Source organism: Zootoca vivipara, chromosome 9 (assembly GCF_963506605.1).
Source record: "Zootoca vivipara chromosome 9, rZooViv1.1, whole genome shotgun sequence".
NCBI lineage: Eukaryota > Metazoa > Chordata > Lepidosauria > Squamata > Lacertidae > Zootoca > Zootoca vivipara.
Window position 1 is genome coordinate 36,893,899 of NC_083284.1, and position 26,775 is coordinate 36,920,673.

The 26,775-nt window shown below is 41.7% G+C and overlaps 2 protein-coding genes across 2 annotated transcripts in view; one reads left to right on the forward strand and one right to left on the reverse strand.

Moving 5' to 3' along the window:
- HHIP (hedgehog interacting protein) overlaps nt 1-15,773 on the forward strand; it is a 70,017-nt gene extending 54,244 nt beyond the window's left edge. The window contains exons 9-13 of the mRNA XM_035112464.2: nt 115-238; nt 1,463-1,593; nt 3,359-3,440; nt 12,874-13,022; nt 14,156-15,773. Coding sequence (XP_034968355.2) covers nt 115-238; nt 1,463-1,593; nt 3,359-3,440; nt 12,874-13,022; nt 14,156-14,349 — 680 coding nt within the window. The 3' untranslated portion in view covers nt 14,350-15,773. The remainder of the gene's footprint in view (nt 1-114; nt 239-1,462; nt 1,594-3,358; nt 3,441-12,873; nt 13,023-14,155) is intronic.
- ANAPC10 (anaphase promoting complex subunit 10) overlaps nt 7,762-26,775 on the reverse strand; it is a 66,807-nt gene continuing 47,793 nt past the window's right edge. The window contains exons 5-6 of the mRNA XM_060278634.1: nt 16,849-16,886; nt 7,762-10,665 (exon numbers count right to left, since the gene is read on the reverse strand). Coding sequence (XP_060134617.1) covers nt 16,860-16,886 — 27 coding nt within the window. The 3' untranslated portion in view covers nt 7,762-10,665; nt 16,849-16,859. The remainder of the gene's footprint in view (nt 10,666-16,848; nt 16,887-26,775) is intronic.

Below are 26,775 nucleotides of genomic sequence, written 5' to 3' on the forward strand. Positions count from 1 at the left end.
CAGGGTTTGTTGAAATACAAATATCCTGATTTTTTTACTCTCCTCTTTGAATTAAAACATGTCTTTAACAAATGAAATTGCATTTAATCTAACACTATGGTAGTTCCTTTTTAGAAAGCGAGCCTTCACTTTTGGAATTCAAGCCATTCAGTAGTGGGCCATTGGTTGGTGGATTTGTATACAGAGGCTGCCAGTCTGAAAGACTTTATGGAAGTTATATATTTGCAGACCGCAATGGGTAAGTTTCTTTAAAACTCGCACAAAAGCAGTACAGATGCAGCCACCCTCATAATAACCCCCTGCATCTTCTTCCTCCCACACATGGCAACTACTAAGCACCCTTTTCACCCATTTATGAAGTCACCATTTCCTCTGATGCTGTAGACTGTTTCATGCCCCGCTTTCATTTTCACCTGCATTCCCATTCCTCCTCCTCCTGCCCTTTCTGCAACCACCCCTTTTTCTCCCTGCCACCTTACTTATCGCAACTGTCCCTTCCGCATTTCCATGCCTTCTCCTCTCTCCTAGTCTGCAGGCCCCTTTGTGCACACATCCCACGCTGATGTATGCTACTGCATGTTTCAGATGAACAGCTTCTTAAGAGCAAGCCTGTCGGTTAGTTTGTTCAGTTAGGGAAGGTTATGTTCAGTTAATGGATGTTGCACATGTATGGGTGTTTGCTTGTTAGAAAATATCTGGTCGAAATTACAACATTGAATCTGGGACTTCGTGTTGAAGAAAACATGTGGTACCAGGAGTGAAATACATTGTGTATAGGTACTGTGGGATATTTGAGGGTTCCACATCTTTTGGCAAGTGGTAGATCCGTTGTTGTTCCCAAGAGAGGGCGGAATCAAAAGCCCCACCAATCAGGGGCAGAGGAAGGGGGTGCAGCGGGGGCGGTTCACTGCGGGTGTCACCCCTGAGGCGGGTGACAACATGGCAGGTGGCACTCACCGTGGGGCATGCAGAGCGCCCGAGCTATGCATCTCTCCTGGTCTGTCCACCTCCTCATCCCCAGCTATAGGGCGGCTGAGTTGGAGGAGGCACGCAGACTCCTCAGAGGCCCCACAGAGTGTCCTGCTCCAGCTGGCCCCACCTCCACACGTGGTAGGTGCAGGTCACATGCGCTGCCCCAGGCGCGCAATCAGCTTGTTCCGCCGTTGCCACCAATCACATGGAAAGCCTTTTAGAGCACCTCAACTAGCTCTCAGTGACAAAAGCATAAAAGCATAAAAGCATAATAGGTCTGGATTCATCAAAACATTGTGCTACGTCAGGCCATTTCATATTTCATGAGAATTTATCAATGCTCAGAGGCACAAAGTATAATCTGGATTGTTGGATTTATGGCTCAGATTTTAAAGGAATCCATCTTACATATGTTCATTATAGTTCAAGATTTTATTGGTGTAAAGCACACTATATAACATTTTGTCACTTTTTTTATTTGTGTTTACAGAAATTTTTTAACACTGCAACAGAGCCCCGTGACCAAACAGTGGCAAGAGAAACCACTGTGTCTGGGCAACAGTGGTTCATGTAGAGGCTTCTTTTCAGGACATATCTTGGGATTTGGTGAAGATGAAGTAGGTAAGACAAAAACAGCTTCTTTAGGATATTATTATATTTATAAGAAGAACTTGGCCAAGATGTGTCTTGTGTTATCTATCTATCTATCTATCTATCTATCTATCTATCTATCTATCTGTCTGTCTGTCTGTCTGTCTGTCTGTCTGTCTGTCTATCTATCTATCTATCTATCTATCTATCTATCTATCTATCTATCTACCTACCTACCGGTATCTATCTATCTACCTATCTATCTATCTATCTATCTATCTATCATCTATCTATCTATCTATGTGTGCATTTATAAAAGTTCTATATTGCAATTCAATACATTATTATCAGGGTGGTTCACAAGAAAAAAGAAAATTTTAAGAAATGTAATAAAATGAAAACAAACAATAAAACACTAGGATTAAAAAGTAGCAATAAGATATTCAAATATTAAAAGCTCATCGGATATTAAAAGCCTGGGGAAATTTAAAAAATCTTCCCCTGGGACCCAAAATACCTTAGTGTAGGCACCAGGAGAGCCTTCCTATAGAGACAATACCATAAACGGGCCAATACCAAGAAGGCCCTGTCACTTAAGCAGTTTATAAATGTGTTTAAATAAATAAAAACTCCAGGTAGTGTGGGTGCTCAAGAAGGGGCTCCAAAGATGGAAGCGAACTTTCCTTCTGATATCCACATCCTAATCTGTGCAGAGCCTTTAAAGTAAGCACTGGCACTTGGAATAGTACTAGAACAAAAGCCAATGGAGCTACATAAGCACAGGCAAGATGTGTTCCCAACAACAGCTCCAGTTAGTAACCTATGGGTTGCATTTTCTACTACTTACCATTTTTTAGCAGTCTTCAGTGAGTCTCACCTACAGTGCATTGCAGTAGTCTAAAATGGGAGGTTTCCAGAACATGGACAAGCTATCTCCGTAATGTGCAGTGTACTGGGTACAGTATATCAATTGCAACATATCTTCAGAATGTTTGAGTCTTCATTTTTCCAAACTAACAAAACTCTATGAAATGTTTTCCCGAATTGCCCTGCTCATGTTACAAGAGCAATTGAAACCACATTGCTACTTTCAGTCTCCCACTGACTACTGGTGTGAAACTCCCTCTTCCACCTGCAAACACGTGGGCAGGCAGAAGTGCTCCCAGTAGGGACCCTGGCAGCAGAAGCCAGCAGAAAGGCCCCAAACACAATTTTCTTATGGTGAGGCTGAGTCAGATCTAGGCTGGCACAGCCATCTGCCTGCCTCTGACAACCCTCTGTCCCGGCCACAAAGTTTTGGATATAACTTTGGCCCCACCACCCCATAAAGCCCCAGCAGACTGTAGGAAGTTAGTTAGGATTGCTCCCTTAGTCCTTTTTCACACTGTGACAGAAAGAGAAATGCCAGCAAAGTTTATATGCCTCTTTTGTGCCAGGGGCTTTTGGAGAAATATATTCACATAAATGCACAACAAGGACTGAGACTGAGGTCAGATACTGAGACCCAAGCACAGAATGTATCTTCAGATCTTTAGACTTTGACCAGGGGGTCCCAGGTTCAGTTTCCATGCCCTGCCATGAATCTTTGGGGCTTTATCAGCCAAGTTGTTCTTTCTCAGTTCTGTTTGCTTTTTTTAAAAAACAAAAAACAAACCGGAAATACAAATGTAAAGCAGAATTAGGTAATATTGTAATATCCTTGCCGCACAAAAAGAAAGAGCCACAAATTGTACATTAACTTTTCAGTTTTTTACTGAATACCACTAATCATTTATGGTATGCGTTTTCTTAACAGGTGAGGTCTACATCTTAGCAAGCAGTAAAAGCATGACACACTCTCACAATGGGAAGCTCTACAAAATTGTTGACCCCAAAAGGTAAGAGATGCTTTAGTGAGTTAGTGAGTGAGTGAGTTGGTGCTGTTTACCCTCCCCCTCCCCTCTTCCTCCCAGTAACCAGCAGCGGCTCACCTGCCACAAGGAGGCCTGTTTTTCAGCTAGAACTCACCGGAGCTCAGTTCCAGTACCACTCAGGTGGGCACCATTGCCATTATAAGAGAACAAGGGAGGTATTCGCTGTGAGTTCTGGTATCTTTTTTTTTTTTAATAGAAAAACAGCACTGCCAAGAGTCACACAGCTAAGCAAAGAGAAAAAGGGCTTATCTCCACTTACCTTTCATCTGTTCTTTCCAGGCACTGTCCACACTTTAAATCTCCATGTCCAAGCACCCCCCTTTTTTCCTCCAGAGCCTTCCCCATGAAAACCCACTCTTTAAAGTTCAAACAGATTTGTCATTCAAATGAATAAGCTTTCAAATTCATGAGTAAAATACAAACAACAGCTTTTTTATTGGAAATGGAGAAGGTAATGTGGAGTATTGTGGAGGCAGGGTAGTCCATCAATACTTGGATGTGTAGACTATTGAGATGTGCAGGAAATGGCAAAGTGGCAGGGAAGCTGAAATAAGAGGGCTCTCCTTTGACAGAGGGGTATAAGTGATTCAGAATTTTGAACAACCTAACAGTAAATTAATAACATATAGGAAAGTTCCATTACTTTGTCATGTATCTGCCACTGAAATGTTATTAATTAAGAAGCAGATGTTACTGCAGTCTATCAAGCATACTATATTTGTTTTATTTATGAATTCTAGGTGGAAAAGTATTTTTGCAAAACAAATCTTGCTGGCTTCATTTGGATTGTTTAGTCTGTTGGTGTGTGGATTTAGGTGAATTTTACACCTTTAATCCACTATTAGTATCTAATTACAAGGGGGTTGCTTTGTTTGACCTTGGCTTTGTGCTCCTGTTGCCTCGGCGATTAGGGTGGTCTCAAAATGACATACCTGAAAGGCCAGACCTCCCAATGCAGAGTTCCTGGTTAGCTATTTAATGTGTGGCAGAGGGTAATGCATCTGGCTGGAATAAGACAAGAGGGGAAAATACACTGTGCAAATGACACTATGTACTCTGGCATACATTTGAAATGAAACTCATTTTAAAAATGGAAAGCCAGTTAAGATTTTGTTAAGATAGCAGCACTAAAGGATTTCACAAGATTTCTTTTACGGGTGTTTTGGCATGTGGGCAAAATTACACTGAAATCATTATTTCACATCCCATACAGCTTTTGAATGAAATGGCTAGAACTAAAGTACACATAGAAAAGTAGTCTGTCCACATGGCTCTTTGCACAGCATCCCCATAGTACTGTTCTCTTGTGTATGTGCAATGCTTAGTACAGATGGAAATGTAGCAGTGGGCTTGCCCTGCCAGTCTGCACAGAATTCCCTTGTTACTTCTCTGCAGTAGGAATCCACACCAGTTTCTGTAAGTCAGGCATCCCCAAACTGCCATGATCCCTAGCTAACAGGACCAGTGGTCGGGGAAGATGGGAATTGTAGTCCAAAACATCTGGAGGGCCGAAGTTTGGGGATGCCTGCTGTAAGTGGAAGGCAGAGCAGTAGCTCTGGTCTTGTTTGATGCAAGCAGCAGGATCCCATAGGGATAGCACATGAAAAAGTGCTCTTCTGTACATGCAACATCCCAAGTCAGGAGCGTACCCAGGATCAAAACTAGGGGGGCAAGTGGCGGGGCCAAGGCACGGGAGGGGAGGGGCCACAAAGTGGGGACGTGGGCGGGGCTACAGAGCCCAGGTGAAACTTACTCCAGTCTCACCTAGGCGCCGTGAAGCTTTTTGCAGTTGGAGGCGCCGGGGCTCTGCTGACAGCACGCAGCCAGGGCGCTCGCTCTGGCCTGCTGGGCTGCCCCCGGTGCACTATGGCCAGGACCCCGGCAGAGCATGCAGCCGGGGGCGAGAGCGGCGCTGCTGGCGAGGCTGGTGGGCAGAGGCGGAGCACAGCCCAGTGGAGCGCGAGTTCGGCGTTCCCACCTGCTGCACCGCGCCCTCCAGCTTCCCGTCACGCTCTCTGGTTTCCCGCCGCGCTTGGCCTTGCCAGAGGGTGCAATGGGGAGCTGGAGGGAGGGCGCGGCGCGGTGGCCAGGACTTGTGCTCCGCCGGGCTGTGCTCCGCCTCCCCCCACCAGCCCCGCTGGCAGCCCCGCTGTCGCCCACGGCTGTGCCGGCCCTGCTTCCCCCTGCCCCACGGCTGCCCCCCTCTGCCCCGTGCTGGGTACGCCCATGTCCCAAGTACATGTGGAAGAGGATTACTGGGTTAAAACATTTCCTAATACCCTTTAAATACACCAAGCATTTCTTCCTAGACACCTAGAAAGTCTGTTATAAGTAGAACAGACCTGCTAGATGTCTAGTCAATGAGAACTGACATTTATCTTAAAAACTGGATCTTATCAGATGCACAGAAAAACTGAGCTTCAAGTGGGTAAGATAGCATTTTCACAACAAGGAAAGCTCTCAGACCCAGGGGAATTAACTAGTATACAATACAATCAAAATATAAGTCAAGTGAAAGTCAAGCCTTTCAGGTGATAATAGACCATGGTATAAGGCTGCCAGTGGCCCAATGTGCTTTTGGGGGCCACTGAGTTGGAATTGTCCGCTCCATGAACTGCCTCACTTTTGTTAGAGTAGCCAGTGGTGAAAGTCAATAAAATGACTTTCTGAAATTCATATACATGATACACAATCCGTCCCTTCAAAGAATCAACAGACTGAACCTTTACAACTGCATTGCACTTGCGAGGAGAAGAGAAAGGAGGGGAGCCTTGAGAGCTGTCCACCACATACCTCCTAGTGTTCCAGGAGAGGTGACTCCTCCCTCTTGCCCCCAACTGCTACCACAGGGCTACTCATGAACCATCTTGCCCTGAAAGGCGGACAAATACGGCTTTCCAGAAGTTCCCTCACCCTCTAATTTGCTGCTACTGTTTCATTCTAGAGATGTATTCATTATTCTTGATCTATTTTTTAAAAATGTAAACCACTTTGTAAGGTTTTTAAATGTAAACCACTTTGTAAGGTTGGCCTGAAAAGCAGCATCGAGATATCGTAAAATAAATTGCTATTGGCTTCCCCTGTACAGCAGAAGTTTTCCACACTATTAGTCATATCTGTGCTCAGATTCCTTCATAGAGATGAGGAAAGTCTTCATTGCCAAGCTGCCTGAAGTAAGGCAACAACACTTCAAGGAACAACTTTCATCACAATAAGGCGGTTTCAGGTGCCCCCCACATGCTTTGGAAGAACTCAGATGGGGGTTGCAGAGTTGCAAAGAGCAGGCTGACCACCACTGCTGACACACATTGTGGCCACACACATCTGCATGTTCAATGTGAGGAAACTCTACAGTTCTTGTATAGAACCCCTTTTGACACCAATCAAATGCCCAGATTGTGGGGAAGGAGTGCAGCCCACATGTCCCTACAATCCCCCCCAGCCATCTGTCCAACATATTGTTGGTCTTTTGAACTCCCTTAATATTAGCCCTGCTCAAGGGCACAGGCAGGTTTTTCAGTACTGTATTTAAATAGGGATGCCATGAAACAATAACCCTGTTCCATTGTTTTGTCTTCTTTTAACTGAAGCTTAATTTGCTCCTGTTTGTCCATTCATTCCCACCTTCCTCCACAGTGAGGGCATTTCCCACATTTTATAAAGTTTTAAAAGCAACATTTCCTTATTTACCTGTCATGCTTCTTGCTCCATTTCTTCTCTGAATTTCTTTGCAGGGAGAGCACAACAAATGCCTTGCAGACATACCGGTATCTAGCTTCTCTCCTTCCCTTTTGGAGGGATTTATTTTTTGAACGTTGCATTAGTACACATGAAGCTGTAAATAGTCACGAGCAAAAGAAACCCACAAAGAAACAAATCTGAGAGCCAGAAGCATGTATGTATGTGGAAAATGTGCAAACTAACACGGGGCAATTGAAAGAAACATGACACTGTGCTGCTGGTCAGCGCCGTCTTAAGCGCTCCCGGCGCCGTGGTGTGCCGGATCCTCCGGCGCCCTCCCGCCCCGTTTCCCAGCGCGGTGGGCGGGTGGGCGCCGCGCGGGTGCAACAGGCGCGGCTGCGCGGCAGGCGGGTGGGCGCAGCTGCGCGGCGGACCGGTCGGCCAGCAGGTGGGCGCAGCTCGGGGCGCCCTCCTGGTGGGCCGGCGCCATGGTGCCCTGCGCCACCCAGCCTGCACGTAGGACCGGGCCTGCTGCTGGTGGTTCAGATATATCTTACCTGGCTAGCCTTAAGACAAATAATGATATTTCAGCCAAATCATCATCATCAAACCTTTATTGGCATCACTTACAAACATTCAAAATAAATAGGCCAGTGCCAAATCTGATGAACATGTTTGAGGAATGAGATAAGAACTTCTGCAGAATACTTTATTTACCCTGTCCTGTATAAATGAGCTCCAGTGACATTTAGCTCACTTTTCTTGAACTTTTGGTGTAGTTTTCCTATGCATTGTACAGACACTTCAGGCACAAATAACACCATTCAGTTCTGTTTTGTTTTGTTTGTAAGGAGCACTTTACCTTAGAAGACATGAATTAAGAATAAAGAGCATAAAACTGTAATCTATATGGCTTTGTGTATGGGAGAACCCTACTATAAGGTAGTGGTTCCTCAGGATGCTTTCAGACCCTTTTACAACCCTATAATTCTGTAAAACACACAGGATGAAAACCTCTTCTCCACAATTATCTTCTTATGCCCGATTGCCTTTAAATAATACTGGGGAACTATGTAATATAAAGTTGTCAGCAAACAGCAGTTGACAGGGGAATCCACCCAAATGGACCATGAGATTCCTTTGAATTCAAAATGTCCCTAATCCTTAAGGTCATTTGCAGTTGTAGAAGCCCAGAACGAGTGCTTCAAAATACATATGTATATTTAGAATGATAACTTGCTTGGCTCATTGTCCTATCTACGTGCAGCTGCCTTCCTTGTGGGTGAAACATGCACATTAGCGTTCTTTGAATTTGTAAACCCAAAGACTTTAAACTTTGTAACATCAGTTTTTTTTTTTGGGGGGGGGTGTTATTCTTTTTTAAGGCACATCTTAATTCATGCACAGAGCACTTCCATTCCCCCTCCCTTCCTTTCTAACATTGGCTATTAAGGACCTCTTTGTGTACTTCATTTTATAAGGCAAAAAATTACCCCTTTGGTTTATATTTTGCCTGGTTTTGGATGCATGCACGGAGCTGCTTTCTCTGCTGCCGTAAAGAATGTAATACATAATTGAGCAGCTTTAGCCCCTTAAGCCAGTTTCTTTCCCGATTCATCCGTCAAAGTGCTATGCAAGTGGCCCCCTAAATTGATAAATTCCCACAGTGCCTGTTGACCCAGCTGCCAAGGCCTCATGCAGCAGGTGTTGTTTTCATGACCACCCTGACAGTAATACAAACTGTTTAGCAGTTGCATTGACCTCACAGCTATTAACACTGATACAGGCTCCACTGGGGACTAGTTTTCAAATATGACAGAATTTCTTAAAGACTAGAGGTCATGAACAAGTATACCATATAAGAATAAATTTGATATGCTGCTGGGTTTAAAAATCTGAAAGCAGGGGAGGCTCTTTTTCTTCCTCCCCACATCATTCCCTTGTAGTAAATCAAGTAATGAGCTCTTGGCATGCCTCCCAGCACTGAAAGCAAATGTACTGAAAAATCATACCTGAAGGGGTGCTGTGTTTATGCTAGAGAAGTAGTTACTTACCGTATTTGTTTTATTTAAAGAAGTTTAACCTGCCTTTTAGGGTACACTACCCTCACAAGGCAGTTTGTATTTAAATAAAATAAAATACAGTAATAGCAAACATACCATTAAATTAAAAATCATTATCTTCAAAACAAAAGCATTAGCTGCTAAACATTATTTTTATGCAGCTGATTAACCAAATACAGACTGGGGGGGGGGACTTATTCAGGGTTTTCTTTAAAACCAAGAGTGATGAAGCCTCTGTTGGTGATTAGGCCTAAGGAGAAATTAATTAGAAAATGTTTGCATTGCTGTCCTCTGAAGAAAAGTTTTTATTCTTTCCTTTGCTCCCACTTCCTCTTCCACCACACCTGGATAAAGACAATTTTAGGTGGGATTTCTGCCACTGACAGGGGAATGGGGTTAATTTCATAAGGTCCCCTCAGATCTATAACTGTTGTTGTAAAATAAAAAAATTCCTTCAGTAGCACCTTAAAGACCAACTAAGTTTATATTTTGGTATGAGCTTTCGTGTGCATGCACACTTCTTCAGATAGCCTTTGACATTGCTGGTGGGTGTGTATTTGAATGCATGTTTGTGTAAACCTGTTGTTGTTGTTGTTGTTATTTATTTGTATACCACCCTTCATCTGAAGATCACAGGGAGGTTCACGACATAAAAATACAAAATGAAAACCCAAAATACATAATAAAAGTAAGAACAACAAGAAAAAATAAACCCTTCTCCCACAAACACATTTAAAAGGGTATATAGACTGTTATCAGCCAAAGACCTGCTTATAGAGAAAGATAAAGATATATAATGCGGGCACCAGGTGAGCCTCCCTGGGGAGAGCATTCCACAAATGAGGAGCCACTGCAGAAAAGGCCTGTTCTCATGTTGCCACCCTCCAGACTGCTTGTGGGGGTGGCACACAAAGAAATGATTCAGATGATGATTGCAGGGTCTGGTTGGTTTACATAGGGGAGAGCAGTTGGGCCAGGATCAATGTAATACTGTATGCTCAAACCATCTTACCCTAGTGAGCAAACTTGCCCCAAAATTCTGCACCAGCTGAAGTTTCCAAACCATCTTCAAAGGCAGCCTTATATATAATGAATTGCAGTAATCTAACTTAGAGGTTACTAGAACATAGACAACAGGAGTTAGACTATCCATGTCCAGATAGGGGCACAGCTGGAACACCAGCTGAAGCTGATGGAAGACACTCCACAGCACTAAGACAAACTGACTCTCAAGTGACAGCAAAGGCTCCAGGAATTACCCCCAAGCTATGTACCCAATCCTTCAGAAGGGGTGTAATCCCATCAAGAGCAGGCAGCCTATCATCCATGCAGTCTAGAGATCTGCCCACTAACAGTGCCTCAGTCTTCTCTGGATTGAGCTTCAGTTTGTTGGCTCCCATCCAGTCCATTGGCAAGGCAAGGGTCCAGCACATCCGCTGCCACACCTGCAGATGTAAAGGAGAGGTAGAGCTGTGTGTTATCAGCATATGTTGCTGCTTACTGCTTCTGGGCTTGGAATTAAGACCCCCACCCCCCAAAAAATCCCATGGACAGGGCTTTCAGGAAGAAAAGTACATGTCAACATGAAACTGCATGCAGGAACACACATGCGCCGTTGTATGTAATGTACAGTGACTGATTATATCGAACACAGGTCTACCAAATCACATTGATTGAGACTCCTAAGTATGAAGAGCAGCTTAAGCCTCTGGAACTCATGAAGTGGTTTGCTCACCCAACTTGTCCATGAATCTGACTTCAATTATTGGCTCTGCCTTTCCTTCAAGTGTCATCTCACAGCAGCCATTCCATCAGGCTCCAGCAGCAGGAGAGAATGGAAGCAGGGCTATTCCATTGGCTGTGCTGAAAGACAAGCTGCCTGTGTCCCTTCTTTTCTCATCTCATCTGTCACCTAGTAATGCACATTCCATCAGTCTACCTGAACTGTTTCTATCCCAACTTGTCATTGTAAGAACTGTAGCTTTAAGAGCTGGTGTCTAAGTTTTTTTAGCCCCTTCCTCCTCCTGCCCTTTTCCCTTTTGTGTTGTTTCTTCTAGATAGTAAGCCTGAGGGCAGGAACTGTCTTGTGCTGTGGGCTGCTCAGGAACTCTTAGCCGAAAGGTGGGGCAAAATTTAAAAAATGAAACAAGTGTAACATGACCCAAAGTATCCAATAATGCATTTCTGGAGCTCATGGATACATATAGTAATGGAAGCACAGAATTACAGAGCTGTAAAGGATCTCAACTCAGCTAGCTCATTCCTGAGAGTTGGCCATCCAGGAGAATTCAGTGCAGTACGTTCCAAGGCAGTTTCAGCACCTGAAGGTTTATTATTGTGTGACACTATCATAAGACAAGATGCTCTGTTTATTTCATTACACGGTATTCATGAAAACTTGATTGCTTCTCTATGTTCTTTGCGGTATATTACAGAGCTGCAATGCTAATGCGTGTGTGTGGTACTGGGATATATGATTACCAACAGAAATTCTGAATGCTTAAATCTGTAACAATCCGTGTCAGTTTTGGCTTCTGGGCTATATGAATAGATGGTAGCTTATGTGAGAATTTTTGTGAGATATTTTTTCTGATGATGCTCCCAACTTTCTCCAGCAGGGCTCCTCCCACTCTGTTTAATCTGGAGACCGCTGTTATCTTTCCACCATCTGAACCAAGCAGTGATAGATCAGACAAGTTCAAACATACATGTTAAAAATAAGATTAATTAAGCTACAGCAAACATGGGGAAAAGAAAAAGCAACATGTACAAAACTATTGGTTCTTATGTGAAATTGTCTATTAGCCTGCAAACAAAGGTGACCTCCAGTTGCCTCAAGTACAGGTCTGTCCCCAGGTCCAGTTGTCCCTCCTGGTTCTCCTGTTCTGTGCTTGCTTCATTACTCTAGTTCCTCAATCCTAGGTCTCTCCCCCTTCCACCTACACATACTTTGTTCTTTCTCCCTCTAACTATAGTGGGTTGTGGGGTTTTGCATTGGGCAAAAAATTCCTGCATTACAGGGGTTTGGACTAGATTATTCTCATGGCCCCTTCCAACTCTATGAGTTAATGATTCTTCTCTATGATGTTTGTAGTTCTATTCACTGGTAGGTAGGTAGGTAGGTAGGTAGGTAGGTAGGTAGGTAGGTAGGTAGAATATGTGCATGCCATTTTAGTCCTTCATATATATCTCTGCTACAAAATATTAGTAAGAACTTCAAAAAAAATCAGTGGCACCATTATCATTAACTGCTGATACTGGTGTGTTTGAAATGAGATTTTAAAAAAGGATGGTAACTGCATTCTTATTAGCACCTAAACTAATTTTTAAAAGTTCTGTTTTTACCAAGATAGCAGAATGTCCAAGAGGAGCTATTAAACTATAAAGCAGTGTGACCAGGCTTCTTTTAAAATATTGTTGCTGGCTGTAATGATTGAATAGCATATTGTTCTAAAACAGTGGATTTCATCATCATAAAAACTCTTAAAACATATGCAAGATATAATTTTCCACAACTCCGTAAACTCTTGTTGCATGGACCATTTTAAACAGCTTTCTTTTGGAGGAAAAAAAATGAATCCAGTCTAGGTGTAAACAATTTCTCTTTGACCCTGACTTTTAAATATGTATGTTGCCTGTATATTTTTCTACAGGCCTTTAGTCCCAGAAGAATGCAAAAGAACAGCTCTTCCTGCCCAGATATTGACATCTGAATGCTCAAGGCATTGTCGAAATGGGCACTGCACTCCCACGGGAAAATGCTGCTGTAATCAAGGCTGGGAAGGCGAGTTCTGCAGAATTGGTTAGTATTCCATTCACAATAATTCATGGAAATAGCAAGCTTCCATCAACTTCTGACAAAAGTTTTTTTTAAAAAAAAATCCATATATTTTAAATTCCTCATTTATTCAAGCTATCAGTAAGCAATGAATGGGAGGGAGGGTAATCACGAAGAGCAAGAGACTAGGAAATTTGCTTTCATCAAATGGCATGTGTGTGTTGCTCATATGTAGTGTGTTTGAGACCACTGGAATGAAATGACACACATCTGGGGACTAACACTGTCACCAAACATAAACATTCATTTGCCATCCTTCAAATGCTTCTTCATGCTTTCAGTCAGTTTCTCTGTGCATACAAGAGGAGCTAAGCTGTGGAAATAGACCTGGGGATGAGAGGATGGAAGTGGCATACAGGTGAAATGAAGAGAATGAGTGAGGCAAGGAAACCTCTGAAGCATGCAGCCATAGAGTCCTTGAGGGACATTTGTCTTGCCATACTGTTCAAAGACCAGAAGGAACTTCCTAAGGTCATTCTATTCAAAGGAGACATTCTGACCGCCGCCACCTGGCCAGCTAAGGGCAATACACTCCAGGAATGGATCCCAATGAGTTAGAACAGTGTCTATGGATGTAATAACTACCCTGTCCAAGAGTCTTTGTAGACCCTCCCAATGCTCACTCTGAATGAGTTGGAGAAAAAATAAAACATATCATTTTAGATTTTTAATTTGTACATTTCACATTTAAACTTAATTTAAAAATGGAGCTCTGGGTGGTTAGAATTCCTTGCAGCTCAAGGGATTTCCTTACCAAAGAAAAAGACAATTGCAGACCATATGCAGAATAACAGTTGATAAGAATGTGGTAGACTCCCTAAATCAGAGAGATACTTTCATGAGCAAGGTATTCTTTTACATATTTCTGTCATATTTTTATCCAAGCTTCTTTTCCCATCCCATAATGTATCATGGCCTGTTTTATATTTTGAGAAACAGACAAAAGCAAATGGTTCATTTTTTGGGGGGAAATAACTAAATAAATCCATACTGCTGCCATTATGATAGAGTAATAGTTCCCATTATGTACATAGGGATTTCCCCCCCTGATTCTTAGGAAAGCCTCTACATAAGTTTTTTTGGTGTGTTTTTTACAGCAAAATGTGAACCAGCCTGTCGACATGGGGGTGTCTGCATACGACCAAATAAATGCATGTGTAAAAAAGGATATCTTGGTCTTCAATGTGAGCAAGTGGATAGAAACATCCGAAGAGTGACAAGGGCAGGTATTCTTGATCAGATCATAGACATGACATCCTATTTGCTGGATCTAACCAGCTACATTGTATAGTGTCTGGGACTTATTTGGATACCACATTTTCAATGGGCATTTGTTTTTCAAATCTTCTCTTCTCTTCTCTCCCCCTCCCCCAAAGACTCTTATCCTGCTTTGAAACTCCAGTGATTCCACTGGGTTTGTAGATCTGCCTTTCTACCTTTTCAGAGAAACAAAAATGTACAATTCACGCACAAACATCTGGTTGCATAACTAGTGGAATTCCAAAATTATATTTCCTCATGTGAAGTAGTTTACACAGAAATGCCACTGTTACCACAAATAATTTCCAATGGTGTCACTATGAATTATTTGATATCCCACCATTTTTTGTGTATAACCATCTGAGTATAGCAATCAGAAAGGGAGTTTTGAAACTGTTGGCCATTATTAAATTTTGATTTTAACCATGGTTAAGATATTTGGCAGGTGGATTCAAATGACCAATTGCCATCAAATTCATGTAACAACAAACACATTGGTATTTTTCCCCCTTCCATTAAAAGCTGTTGTCTGAACAGGATGGGAAAAGGGTATTTTAGTAAGAGCTATTATCCACTGGAATCTTCAGATGACCAAATTATGACATTAAAATTGCAGTTACCGTATCAAAAACATGACCATGTGAATCCACCCCACCGTTATAAGACAATGTTTCGGAACTCCTGAATGCATTCTTATATAGGCAATTCATTGTAAGATTGTAATCTACACTTCTATCAATGTAACAGAATGTTATGCACTTAACTACTTTACTTGGCGTAGATGCAAAAAATCTGGCTATCGCAGCTTAATTTCCACACTGTTTCAAGTTTTTCATAATTAAATTATATCTGCATATTTTAAAACCAGTCATTGTAGAAGGTCTGTTTTGTTTTTTGTTTTTTTACTGAATATCTTATTTAACAATGGGCACTGGGTTTGTGTTACATATTTATATTATTTTATTTTAATTTTTTATAATATAGACATCATCTAGATGAACAGCTTTGCCATGTCCTGTCAAATACTAAAGTTACATTTTTATCCAAATTAATTGGAATGACGGGGAGCGAGAGAGCAAACACACTCTTTAATGTGTTGTGGACATAATGTAGAAATGTATCCTTGTGTCAGCCTTTGTTCGTAATCGACGGAGAAACAGCTGCAGCCAATCAACCAGTCGCTGCAAGTGTTGATAGAGTTATTTCCACTATATCAGGACTGGCCCATTTTTATATGGTATATGAATTTATTGCAGAATTCACATTGAATGGAACTTCACTGGATGGGAGCTCACTTTAGCTAAAGTCTTGCCTGTGTTAAGAGGACACTTGTACAAATCATTAAAAATATGATTATTGCCAAATATGGTTGAAAATGTAAATGTTTCTTGGAGAGTTAACATAATGCTGTTTCCTTTTTGTAAATGTATCAATAAATTTGATGTACATGCTGTATTCAGAATTGTTAAAGTATTGATTAATATTGGAACGATAGGGTCACCCTCAGAATTTAAAATGCATATTCCTGCAATACTTGTGCTGTAGTCTGTGTGTTCATACTTGCGGTGTATATCAACTTCTCTTTGTGCTATTGTTTTTGCAGAGAAGTCTTCCCACAAAGAGAGAAGGGAAGAGCAAGGGTGCCCTTCGTCCCACAGTTCATCAAACACCTGTTCCTCCTACACCAACAGTGGGCAATGTTTTAAGCAATGTAGCCTGACACTTTGACCAAACATTCCCAGCCTCCTTGACAATGATATCTGTAGGAGAGGGAACGCATTTATAAGAGCGAGTTCTTCAGTCACTAAATGAAATCAAGCCATTTCTCCATAAAGTTTAGTACTGCTGCAATTTGTAAGCAAAACTCAATAGGTAAGCTGTTCATGTCCAAACATCTGTTTTAGAGACAGCAGAAGGAAGTAGCGCCTGCACTTGCCATCCACCTATGATTCCTCTTGGGTTTCAAGTGACCTCCTGACAAATGGAAATTGGTTGAGAAATCTTGGTCGAGTGCTTAGTGAACAATGGGGCAGCATTAAAAAGTGCATGCATAATTTTGCACAATGTAGACCCAACTGACACTCTATTCAGAGAAGGTTCAGGATTAAATGAGCATGGAGACCAAATTACCCTCTTACCCCAGAAAACGGTGGTCTCTTCCAGTCATACTAGCACGTCATTGGCTAAGCAGTGTGACAAATCTCGCAATGAACCCTGCAATAGCCTGCATCTGTAGGTTAATAGCAGCCCTTTGTCTCCATTGCTTTCTCCCTATAGTCTTTTTACTGAATCACATCACAAAAAGTTTTACAATTAAAAAAAATGTCCTGGCAACCATTTTTGTACATTGACCTTACCTTCTAATCTTCTCTTATTCAACGTGGGGGTGGCATTAACAAAATGTGAACTTCTAGAGAATGAGGCAGCTGTCTAAATCTATCAAATCGTGCTGTTTTATTACACATTACACTGTTCACATAGCTTTGCCAGAGTAAGAATGAAGTTACTGCAACATTTACAAGCAACTCACATTTAGATGATTCAAATAGCTGGTATTTCCATGCAGACCTGGGTGAGGGAGAAAGAGAGGGTTTTTTTCATAGCTAGCAAAACTTCATCTATGACAAGCAAATATGTTCAGCTCCTATGTTTTTCAAGCAATTTAAACAATAGAAGGTAAACAGTGTTAACAAGAGCCTGAGGCTGCATTCTTATAGAAGGTTAAAATCTTGAAGTGAGTAAATATGTCAACCACACACGTTGGTTAATAAAAAAACACAGGGATATATAACTGAAATCATGGCATTTTTTTGTTAGTGATTATACAAAAGAAACACCTCTTGCCCATTTGCAATAACCAATTGCAGTGCAAGTGGCAATGACACAAAGTCTGTTTTATAATATTGAACTGGATTAGCAATTGGAACAGCCCAAACTACACAATTAAAATATTGAATTGGAGTAATATGGAAAGGAATGTGTGTCTGTGAACGTCTCCTACAAGTATAATATAGCATGAGAACTCCCTGATGGAAATAAATTGTTTTCAGTAAATTCACTGAAAAAACTAAGCTGCATATTTATGAAAAGCACCACAATTATTGAAGAGGTCAGTGGATGACTTTAAGCCTTATTTCTAAAAACTGCCTTTTAAGCCTTAAAAAGAGGCTTAATAGAATATAGTAATTACCTTGAATAATGGCATGCAAAAATATGTAAATTATTTCTGTGACAATTTCATTGCTAATTAAGCTCACACCATGGCAACTCACAATGCGACCCTAAAAATGAAGTTTACAATGAAACTTTTGCCCCCAGTAAAAATTAAGGTCGGTGGGGCAATCAGTTAATAGGCTCAAAGAAGAGCATGTGACTTTTGTACTTGTGCTCAAGCTTTTCTTTCATCAGCCTCTCCTAGTCTGCAATTCTAATGCTGTTATTTTGAAATATTGTATTTGCTTCCACAGCAATGATATTTTGGGGTAGAAAGTGCTCTCAAATGCAAAAAAAACCTCTGCATACGCCAGTGCATATGCGTATACAGTATCTACTAATGAAGTTGAATGAATTTCAATAATTTTATCTCTCACCTTTAAAGAACAATGCAAGCAAGAACACTCTTATGAAATATATTTAACTAATAATGTATAAATAACTATAGCAACCATTAATTATGACTATTATGTTGCATGATTAGGCCAAAAGCCACATCCCCAAACTTCGGCCCTCCAGATGTTTTGGACTACAATTCCCATCTTCCCCGACCACTGGTCCTGTTAGCTAGGGATCATGGGAGTTGTAGGCCAATTTGGGGATGCCTGCCACAGACTGACACTCAACAAAGTCCATGTTAAAGGAACTGCATGAAATTTGGGGCGTATCCTGCCCTCTGAATCTGCACAGGTTATTGCTCTCCCCACAAATCTATGTATGTTGTCTGGGATTTATATCCCACCATGTTCCATATTCCTAGATAATTGGGGACAGGGTTGCAGCCTTAAGGGCTGAAGTTGTACCACTGAAAGTGCAGTGATCAGCTGTTACAGTCAAAGGTAAGAGAAATCTATGGATGTAGAGAGGCCCAGGCTATCAATGGAATTATTATAGAATTAAGGATTGATAAGTAAAACATGGCAACTCTATTTCCATTTATTTCCTTTATCTATGACTCCTCAAAATAACTGTGTCCAGAACTGCAGAGGGCTGCTGAACTCTTACATTCCAAACATGCTTGTTTTTCAGGGCTCAGCTGCCTATGCTGATGCTGGATGGGATGATGTCAGGTCACTTCATAATAGCAGGGTGCTTGGTCGTGCGCAAAGTCTGAATATGTTGGTCTGTGCTAGGAGGATAAATTATCTGGGTCTCATTCCACGCCTCTCTGGTGCTTATGCCCTTCAGTACCTGACTGCATAGTGAGGAAATCATGTAGACACGTGCAAAGCAAAACCCATTCCTGCCCCACTCTCAACTGGCACCTATAATGGCATACAGAGAGCAGTGGTTCTGCCCTTTGTGATAAGCTAGACAATGCAGTATTTTGGGTTTCCTCATCATTCCTTATCACAAGAAAGTGTCATCTGTGTGGAATGTTAAGGAAACAGCAAGGTTGAGGTTCCCTTATGTCTGGAGGCAGGAATGCTTCTGAATACCAGTTGCTGGAAACCACAGGAGAGGAGAGTGTTATTGTGCTCAAATCCTGCTTAGTAATTTCCCACAAGCAACTGGTTGGCCACTGCGGAAACAGGATGCTGAACTAGATGGGCCATTGGTCTGATCCAGCAGACTCCTCTTATGTTCTTCATCACTCTAAAACAGGGTTCTGCTTTTCTTGGTTTCAGCTCTTTAGCATTCCTAGCCTAATGATTAATCTTGCTGTTTTAAAAACAAAGCGCCAATACAACAGGATACATGCAGTGACTAGTCCAGATAGGAGGAGGTCTGAACAAATGAAGCAGGTGATCCTTTATCTGTTCCCATGCCTCTAGAGCAGGCATCCCCAAACTTCGGCCCTCCAGATGTTTTGGACTACAATTCCCATCTTCCCCGACCACTGGTCCTGTTAGCTAGGGATCATGGGAGTTGTAGGCCAAAACATCTGGAGGGCCGCAGTTTGGGAATGCCTGCTCTAGAGTAACAAGCAGTGATGTTCATAGCTCCCTTCATGTACCAAGCCTGCAGATCTTGCTCAGCACAACTTCCCTGTAACATGATAATTTGCAGGATTGCATTTACAAGGAGTAAGGGATGGCTTTTTATGGCATTTTTAAGATTTAAAAGTTTTCAATTATTTTAAAATAAGTGCAGTTCTAACACTGATTTCAGATCACACATGATTATAGATATCCTCATTCTATATGTAGCATATCTTTATCACACTAGTGTATATAGACATCATAATGTTATCAGCTAAAACATGGGAGACATGTGTTTGAACAAGGAAGAAAGGAGCCATAGCTGAAGTCTTGGTTTTCAATGCTACACAACTAAGCCTACATATTGTTAATGAAGTTTAGTATATTACATATTTGTATTTCTCCTTCAACTTTTCAAACATTGTCTGCTTGCTTATATAACAATAAAACATCTACTTTTTAATCTCTCCAAGTATGTCTGCTATATCCCTCCCCACTCCACGAAATACATTTAGAATTTTTTTGGTTGGGGGGATGACTCTTGAAGGAGAAGGATGAAATTGAGTAAATGTGCCTAGGGTTGCAACTGAAGCCCATTTATTAGTCCCATGTCTCAAACTAAGCATATCTGGGCCTGGTCAGTGCTCAAATGGAAGACTACCTGGGAACATGTATGTCACCTTGGGTTCCATGTTGGAAGAAAAGTGGGATATAAATGCAAGAAAATAAAAAGCACTGAAATGGGATTAAGCAGCAGCAGCCTCGGCATGCCTACTCAGAAGTAATTCCCATTGAATTCAGTGGTATTGAAGCTTAGGTAAGTGTGCACAGGATTGCAGCCTTAATGTAATTAACCCACATGCTGCTGACTCAATGAAAGCACATTGCAACCAACTTTTGCTATATTCAGCTGTAGCTCAGTGGTGGCCCACATGACCTGCAGACAGAAGGTCCCGGTTTTAATCCCTGGCTCCTCCAGCTAAAAGGATCAGGTAGCAGGCAAGAGCTTGAGCTGGTACAAAGCAGGTTCGCCTTTCCCTTCTGCAGTGTTTTATTTTTCCTGGCTGTGCCCATAGCAGCTGCATGACAGCTGCATCTTTTCCACCATGGCATAGCTCCCAAGTTTTCCCTTTTCTCGCGAGGAAGCCTATTCAGCATAAGGGAATTTCCCTTAAAAAAAAGGGAGAACTTGGCAGCTATGCACCATGGTGATGGAGAGGAGTGCACCTCTGCCTCCATCCAGTTGCGCCTGGTTATTATAATATCAGAGGGAGGACCAAAAAAATAATAATAATGTTACATTTGATAGGCTCTGTTGCACAGAAAAGAACTCCATAAGGCTAAGGCCCTAATTACTCAGCATATGGTCCTGCCATCATGAGCTGGCGTTGCTTGCTTTGGTGATTTATTAAGAAGTTACAAAAACCTGCTGACATATTTATACGTCTTTTAATTAATATGCACCTGACCTTTCATTTTTGTTTTGAATAAAGTTTACACATGGGTTTTACCTCAAGTCCTGGGAATGCTCAGCTGGCCTACATCCTGCAAGCCACTGCCTTTAAGTAATCTCATTGAAATGAGAGACGTGCCAGGATGTGATTTCAGGATGGTGTCCATTTGGAATAATGAGTCTTTCATTCCATCAACACCTCAAAACAACATCTGGGTTATATTTTTCGTTTTCAGTAGAATTGTATTTAGGATTTTTTTGTAAAAAAAATCTGTCTCATGGGAGTGTTTCAGGTGTTTTGCTGCCTGGACGCTCATCGCCAATTGCCAGGAAAGGTGGTGTCACCTGACCAGCTTGGAATCAAAGGATTTGCATTTGGGACCCCACCTCCTCACAATATTACAAACTAATGGGTGGAGAGTACACCTGCTAGGAAACATATTATTGCTGCAGCTGCAGATTGTAATGGTCACAGAAGGCTTTGATGGCTCCATTACTCAGGAGGAGATCAAGAGTAAAGGAAATGGATTTTAAAAAAATAAAGAAGTATAACATGTTACATTTATGTTCAATAAAGTCTGAAATTTACAAAAGTGAGAGAAAATGTAGTTCAGCACATTGGGACTTCATGAATCCCTTGAATGCTGGTGGATTACTGTGAGGTCAGACCCACCCTGAGAGTTATTTATGAACTCTGTCATCCTGCAATTCAAAAACACCAGTTGCTTATCCTGTCTGTGATCACAAATGCACTTGTGCCAGTGAAGTTTCGTTGACGTTTACAGGGATCCAGCAGCTCAAATATATTTAGGACTGCAGAAAAGGAAGGACAGGAGGACTGTAACCATATCTGGGCATATGCCACCAGCTCAAGCTAACACTAACATTAGCCCCATCAATTGTACTGTTATGACAGCTACTGACTTAGGGGATCTAATTGGAGGTGGGTATCTAACTTAAAGATTCAGGAATCAACATGCTGCTCTCATTTCTCCTGTTTCTTTGGCTTTAAATGTCTCCACTTTACTGTTCAAACTGATATTTATATATTTACTAATTAAAGTCTGTAAAACATTGCTTACTTTGATGAACCATGTATATTGTATGAATGACATTTGTGAGGTTACGTGGAAAAAGCTTTCGGCTGTCAGGGCTTCCCCACCCCACTCCCCCAAAAATGGTGCCTACAAGCTTTAAATACTCCAGGGCACTTAACATGCAGGACCTGTGTCAGCCTCCGTAGTGTCCCCTCTGGTAGGACGGAGCTGAAGAACCACCCTTCTGATACCAGCATTGCTGTAATGTACCTGGGTGGCACAGGGATGGGACAGAATGGTGTTCAGGTTAGAGCTGCATGGATGAGCCAGAAGGAGGCTTCACTTGGTTTGGCTCCACTAGTTCACCTGCTCAGCCCCAACCTTGCCAACCCACCCTGCCCCATTACCATCCAGGTATATTGTAGGGATGCCAGTAGAGATGGGTGGCTCTGCAGCTCTGCCCCACTCCTGGGGGAAATTTAAACAGTAGGTAGACTTAGTCTCCTGGTGTTACTCAACTGCTGGTCACAAACACCAACCAGAAGGAGGGCATACACCAGGGGGTGCTCTACCCAGGCTTTCCCAAAATTGGAACTGGCTCAGAAAACAAGCTGCGGACATTGCACAGCCTTCCCACTCTGTTTCACCACCAGTCCTCTTGTCCCTTCTTTAACTGCCACCTAAAGCAGGCGAGGTAGGAGAGCAAGTACCCAAAAGTTAGGAGGAACCTGCTTGAAGGCACAGCCTACCAATGAAAAATGGAGCACCATATCCAGGAAACGATTGGCAGCATCACTGCCATGTTGGCAGTGAGGGCAAAAGCAGCTGCATCTTCTCTGACTGTGACAGCTAAAGAAGTGGACTGTGGTCCATGAAGATCAAGACTCTTGGGTGTTAATCCTGCTGTAGACACAGCTACCCCTCTAGAAAAATGTAATGTGATGAATGTAAGTTCTCCCTTGTGTGGCTCTCACCTGCCTCCTTCCATATTTCCTTTGCTTTATGAAAAGGTTGCCTTATACTGAGCTGGACCATTGGTCTATCTAGCTCAGTATCAACACGGACTGGCAGCAGGGTTTCGGATTGGGTGTATTCCCAGCCCTATATAGAGATACTGGGGATTGCACCCAGGACCTTCTTTACGCAAAGCCAATATTCTACCATTTCCCAAAGTGATCCAAGGTGAAGATTCCTTCTGTCTGCTATAGCAGCGTTTCTCAACCGCTGTTCCGTGGCACAAGACGCTGGCTGGTGTGCCGCGACGTGCGGCGACGAGAAGGGCGATTTGCATTGTCACGTGCCTGGCGGCCGGCCGCCAATATCCTGCACTGACCCACCGGAAAGCAATATTTCTCCTCTTTCCCAAAGCTCAGTGCAAACGAGCCTGGCGGCCGCCAATACACAACACTGACCCGCCGGAAAGCAATATTTGGCAAGTGTTTCTTACAGTCATAATTATAATATAGGGCAGCACAGAGTTAATTTTTTAAACTTTTTTAATGGTGGTGTGTCTCGTGATTTTTTTCACGGAACAAGTGTGCCATGGCCCAAAAAAGGTTGAGAAACACTGTGCTATAGCATCAGAGTACCTAGGGTCTCATAGTGCCAATCTCAGGCATTGACTAAGGCATTGTTTGAATGATGTGAAGCTTGTCACATTGTGATAAGTTAAGGACTCACAAGGTAAGCATTGTCCCATGGGTTTATCTTAACCAGTATGTCCAATGGTGAATTTTACAAGAGCACTAGCCATGGGCCCTTCCTCTTGATTAATAGGTTCATCACATCGCCATACATGGATATTCCACACATTCATTTCAAATGTTGCACCTTGTTTTTTTACAAGGAAGATATATCTGAAAGCTAGCATCAAATTAGCATCAATAATAATGTAGTATGGGTGAGATCAACTATTTGCTTTGGGGGCTCCAACAACATATACGGCACATAATCCAATGCAGAGGAGTCACATTGACCTTACACCATCACTTTTCATAGAAATAAACAGAAAAAGCTTCTTCAGTAGTCCTATGCTCTATGCTATGAATTTAATGGAGGCTTCCATAGCTGCAAAGAGATTAGCTTTACCTGTTAGTGTTTTACACATACCATTAACAGGGAATTTTCTTCTGCCCTCTCTGTTTTGCCTGAGAACTTGCTTCTAGGTACCATTTTTGGGATGTGTCTTCAGCATAATGAATAGATGTTGCTTTGAGAAGTATCAGATGCTTTTGGAGCATGGAAATGGAACATATTTTCTCATTAGGCTAATTAACAGCTCTGCTTGGGTGGTATAATTGGGTATAAATTTTCCTCATACCTAAAAAGGATTTTATTTTTATTATGTTTTCTGGTGTCTTTAAATTTTTATGGCTTCAACTCTGTTTAGTCTGCATGTAATCCTTGAGAGAGAAAACCCAACATTAAAAAAATTAATAAAAATAACAGTTCCTTTTCTCCAAACTGGCACTTATTCGATTTTATTATCCTTTCTGTATTTTCCCTCCTTTCTCCTTAGAATTTGCATGCAAATCCTGAAGGAGTAGTCCACGAGTCAGGGAATTTATGATTACATCGTCAAAGTAAACTTAAGCAGGGTGATATATTAAACCTGACAAGATGCTGCTCATTAATCTTTGAAATATAGCCAGGTGTGAGGTAGTTATGAGAGACTTCCAAGCAGGGGAACCGTAACGCAGCACCCAGTGGTGGGGCTACATGGAGGGCTCCCTTACCTCATGCAATGCTGCCTGGGTGGGGACTGGGAACTGGACATCACTCCAGAAAAATTCAGTTGGATGGAAGGAGAAGGGAAATGTCATGCCTCCTTTTGCCAAGGGTCTTGCAACCCTTTCACTGTTTGTTCCAATTAGGCTAGTATGGTCCAGTTGACAGGATGTTGGCTTTAGGTCTGCTTTATTTTGCCTTGACAAATTTCTCCATTTCAATTCCTCAGCCTTAAAAATGGAAATAACAGTGATTGGTGTAGAAGTTTTAGGCCTGATCTATATAAACTGATGGTCATATTGTAGGAGTGCTAGAGTGGGTTCCAGTCCATAAAAACTTGTGCCAAAATAAAATTGGGCACTGCCTTGAGCTTCTTGGAAGACACGTGGAATTTAAAAGTCAATGCAAATAATAAATTTTAGTCTTTCAGGCGGTATAAGGCTCGTGGTTGTTAATGTGGGACTATGCCACATCATACTATGGGTGAAGCATGACGGGGGGCATTTGTATGAAATAAAACCAGTGCAAAAAAAGACCCAAAACAAAACAAAACAATTGAATTTTGTTGAGTACAGGTGTTACCATTGGTAAAATAAACATGTTAATCCATCCCTAGAACTAATGTAAGCATACAAGGCAGGTATAATATATAACCCTCTCATGTGACTGTATGAGCTCTAGAATACAGTCTCCTACCTGAATTCTGATGTGATGCAGTCCCATCATAACTGTGGGACTTTGCCTATCATTCTAAAAAGGAGGGCTAATGCATTATGATGGGTATTGGTAAGAAGATATATTAATTATATTTAATCCTCTACAGACCCATGTGTGTGGGTTAACTAACAAAGAGGAAATGGTGGTGCCTGTTTCTAAAAACACAGAACTATCACATAAAGAGTCCTGGTAGCAGTTTAAATTCTATTGTTAGGCAGATTAAAGAAGCATAGGAATTGACTATTAAATCTTCTTTAAATTCCATTCCAGCTGCTTGAGGCAGCTGGCCCCCTTCTACTCACATGCAATGAAACAGGCCACACTGAAGTAAATTTAAAAAATGCTTTACTTACTTAATGCAAGGTCACAGTCAGGAGAAGAGGGGATGTCACCCTCTAGCAATTTAGAACTCTGTGGTCCTTAACCCCTTCATATACTAACTAGTATTGTTAGATTTGACTGCAAGTGTTCACACATTTAATGCACAACTGCACCATAGACACAAAAATTACAATCAGCTTATAATCAACTATGCTCTACCTCCACTGTTGGAGGCAATATGCCTCTGGATACCAGCTGTTTAGAATTGCTTTTGCACTCAGCATAGCTGCCAAGTTATCCCTTTTTTAAAGGGATTTTCCCTTATGCTGAATAGGCTTCCTCGCGAGAAAAGGGAAAACTTGGCAGCTATGGCACTCAGGTCCTATTTCTCTTAAGCATTACTTCCACTATTACTCTATTGCATGCATTCAAGATCCAACTGAATCACCACTGACTGTATTTTTTTGCATTTCATTGCCATTTAATGCCAACCTCCACATTTTTACAATATACGGTATATGATTTCCAACTGAAGATTGCACTTCATACATCTGATGAAGTAGAGATTCCAGTAGTCCGTAAAACACATGCCATACCGGTAATAGGTTTCTTAGGACTTTAAGGTCTTGGCACTTTTTGCTGCAACAGACCAACATGACTATCTCTCTGGAAAATCTTTTAATGGGTTTCTCAGAACACAACTAAATTGCATTATTACTCTTCTGGTTTAAAAAAGCTATTTACCCCTTGCATACATGCATACATACAGCTGTCCTTCACCATTTCACATCAAGTTAAATGCAAAACCTCAGGTGAACCAAAAAAACGTTTTCTGAGCAGCTGTGGAAGTTTGTCATACCTCTGCCCACAAACTATTTCCCTGCTAAGAAAGCCAAAGCTGTCATGTTTTTTAAAAATGAGTTTCTACTGAAACTGAATCCCTGTCTAAACAGAGAGGTTAACAATTTATCCCTCTCTCTGTACCCTTCCACTTTGATTTTTATCTCAAATATTAATTTTTGTTAAGACCACCCATTCACTTCTTTAAGGTAACTTAATCCTGAGAT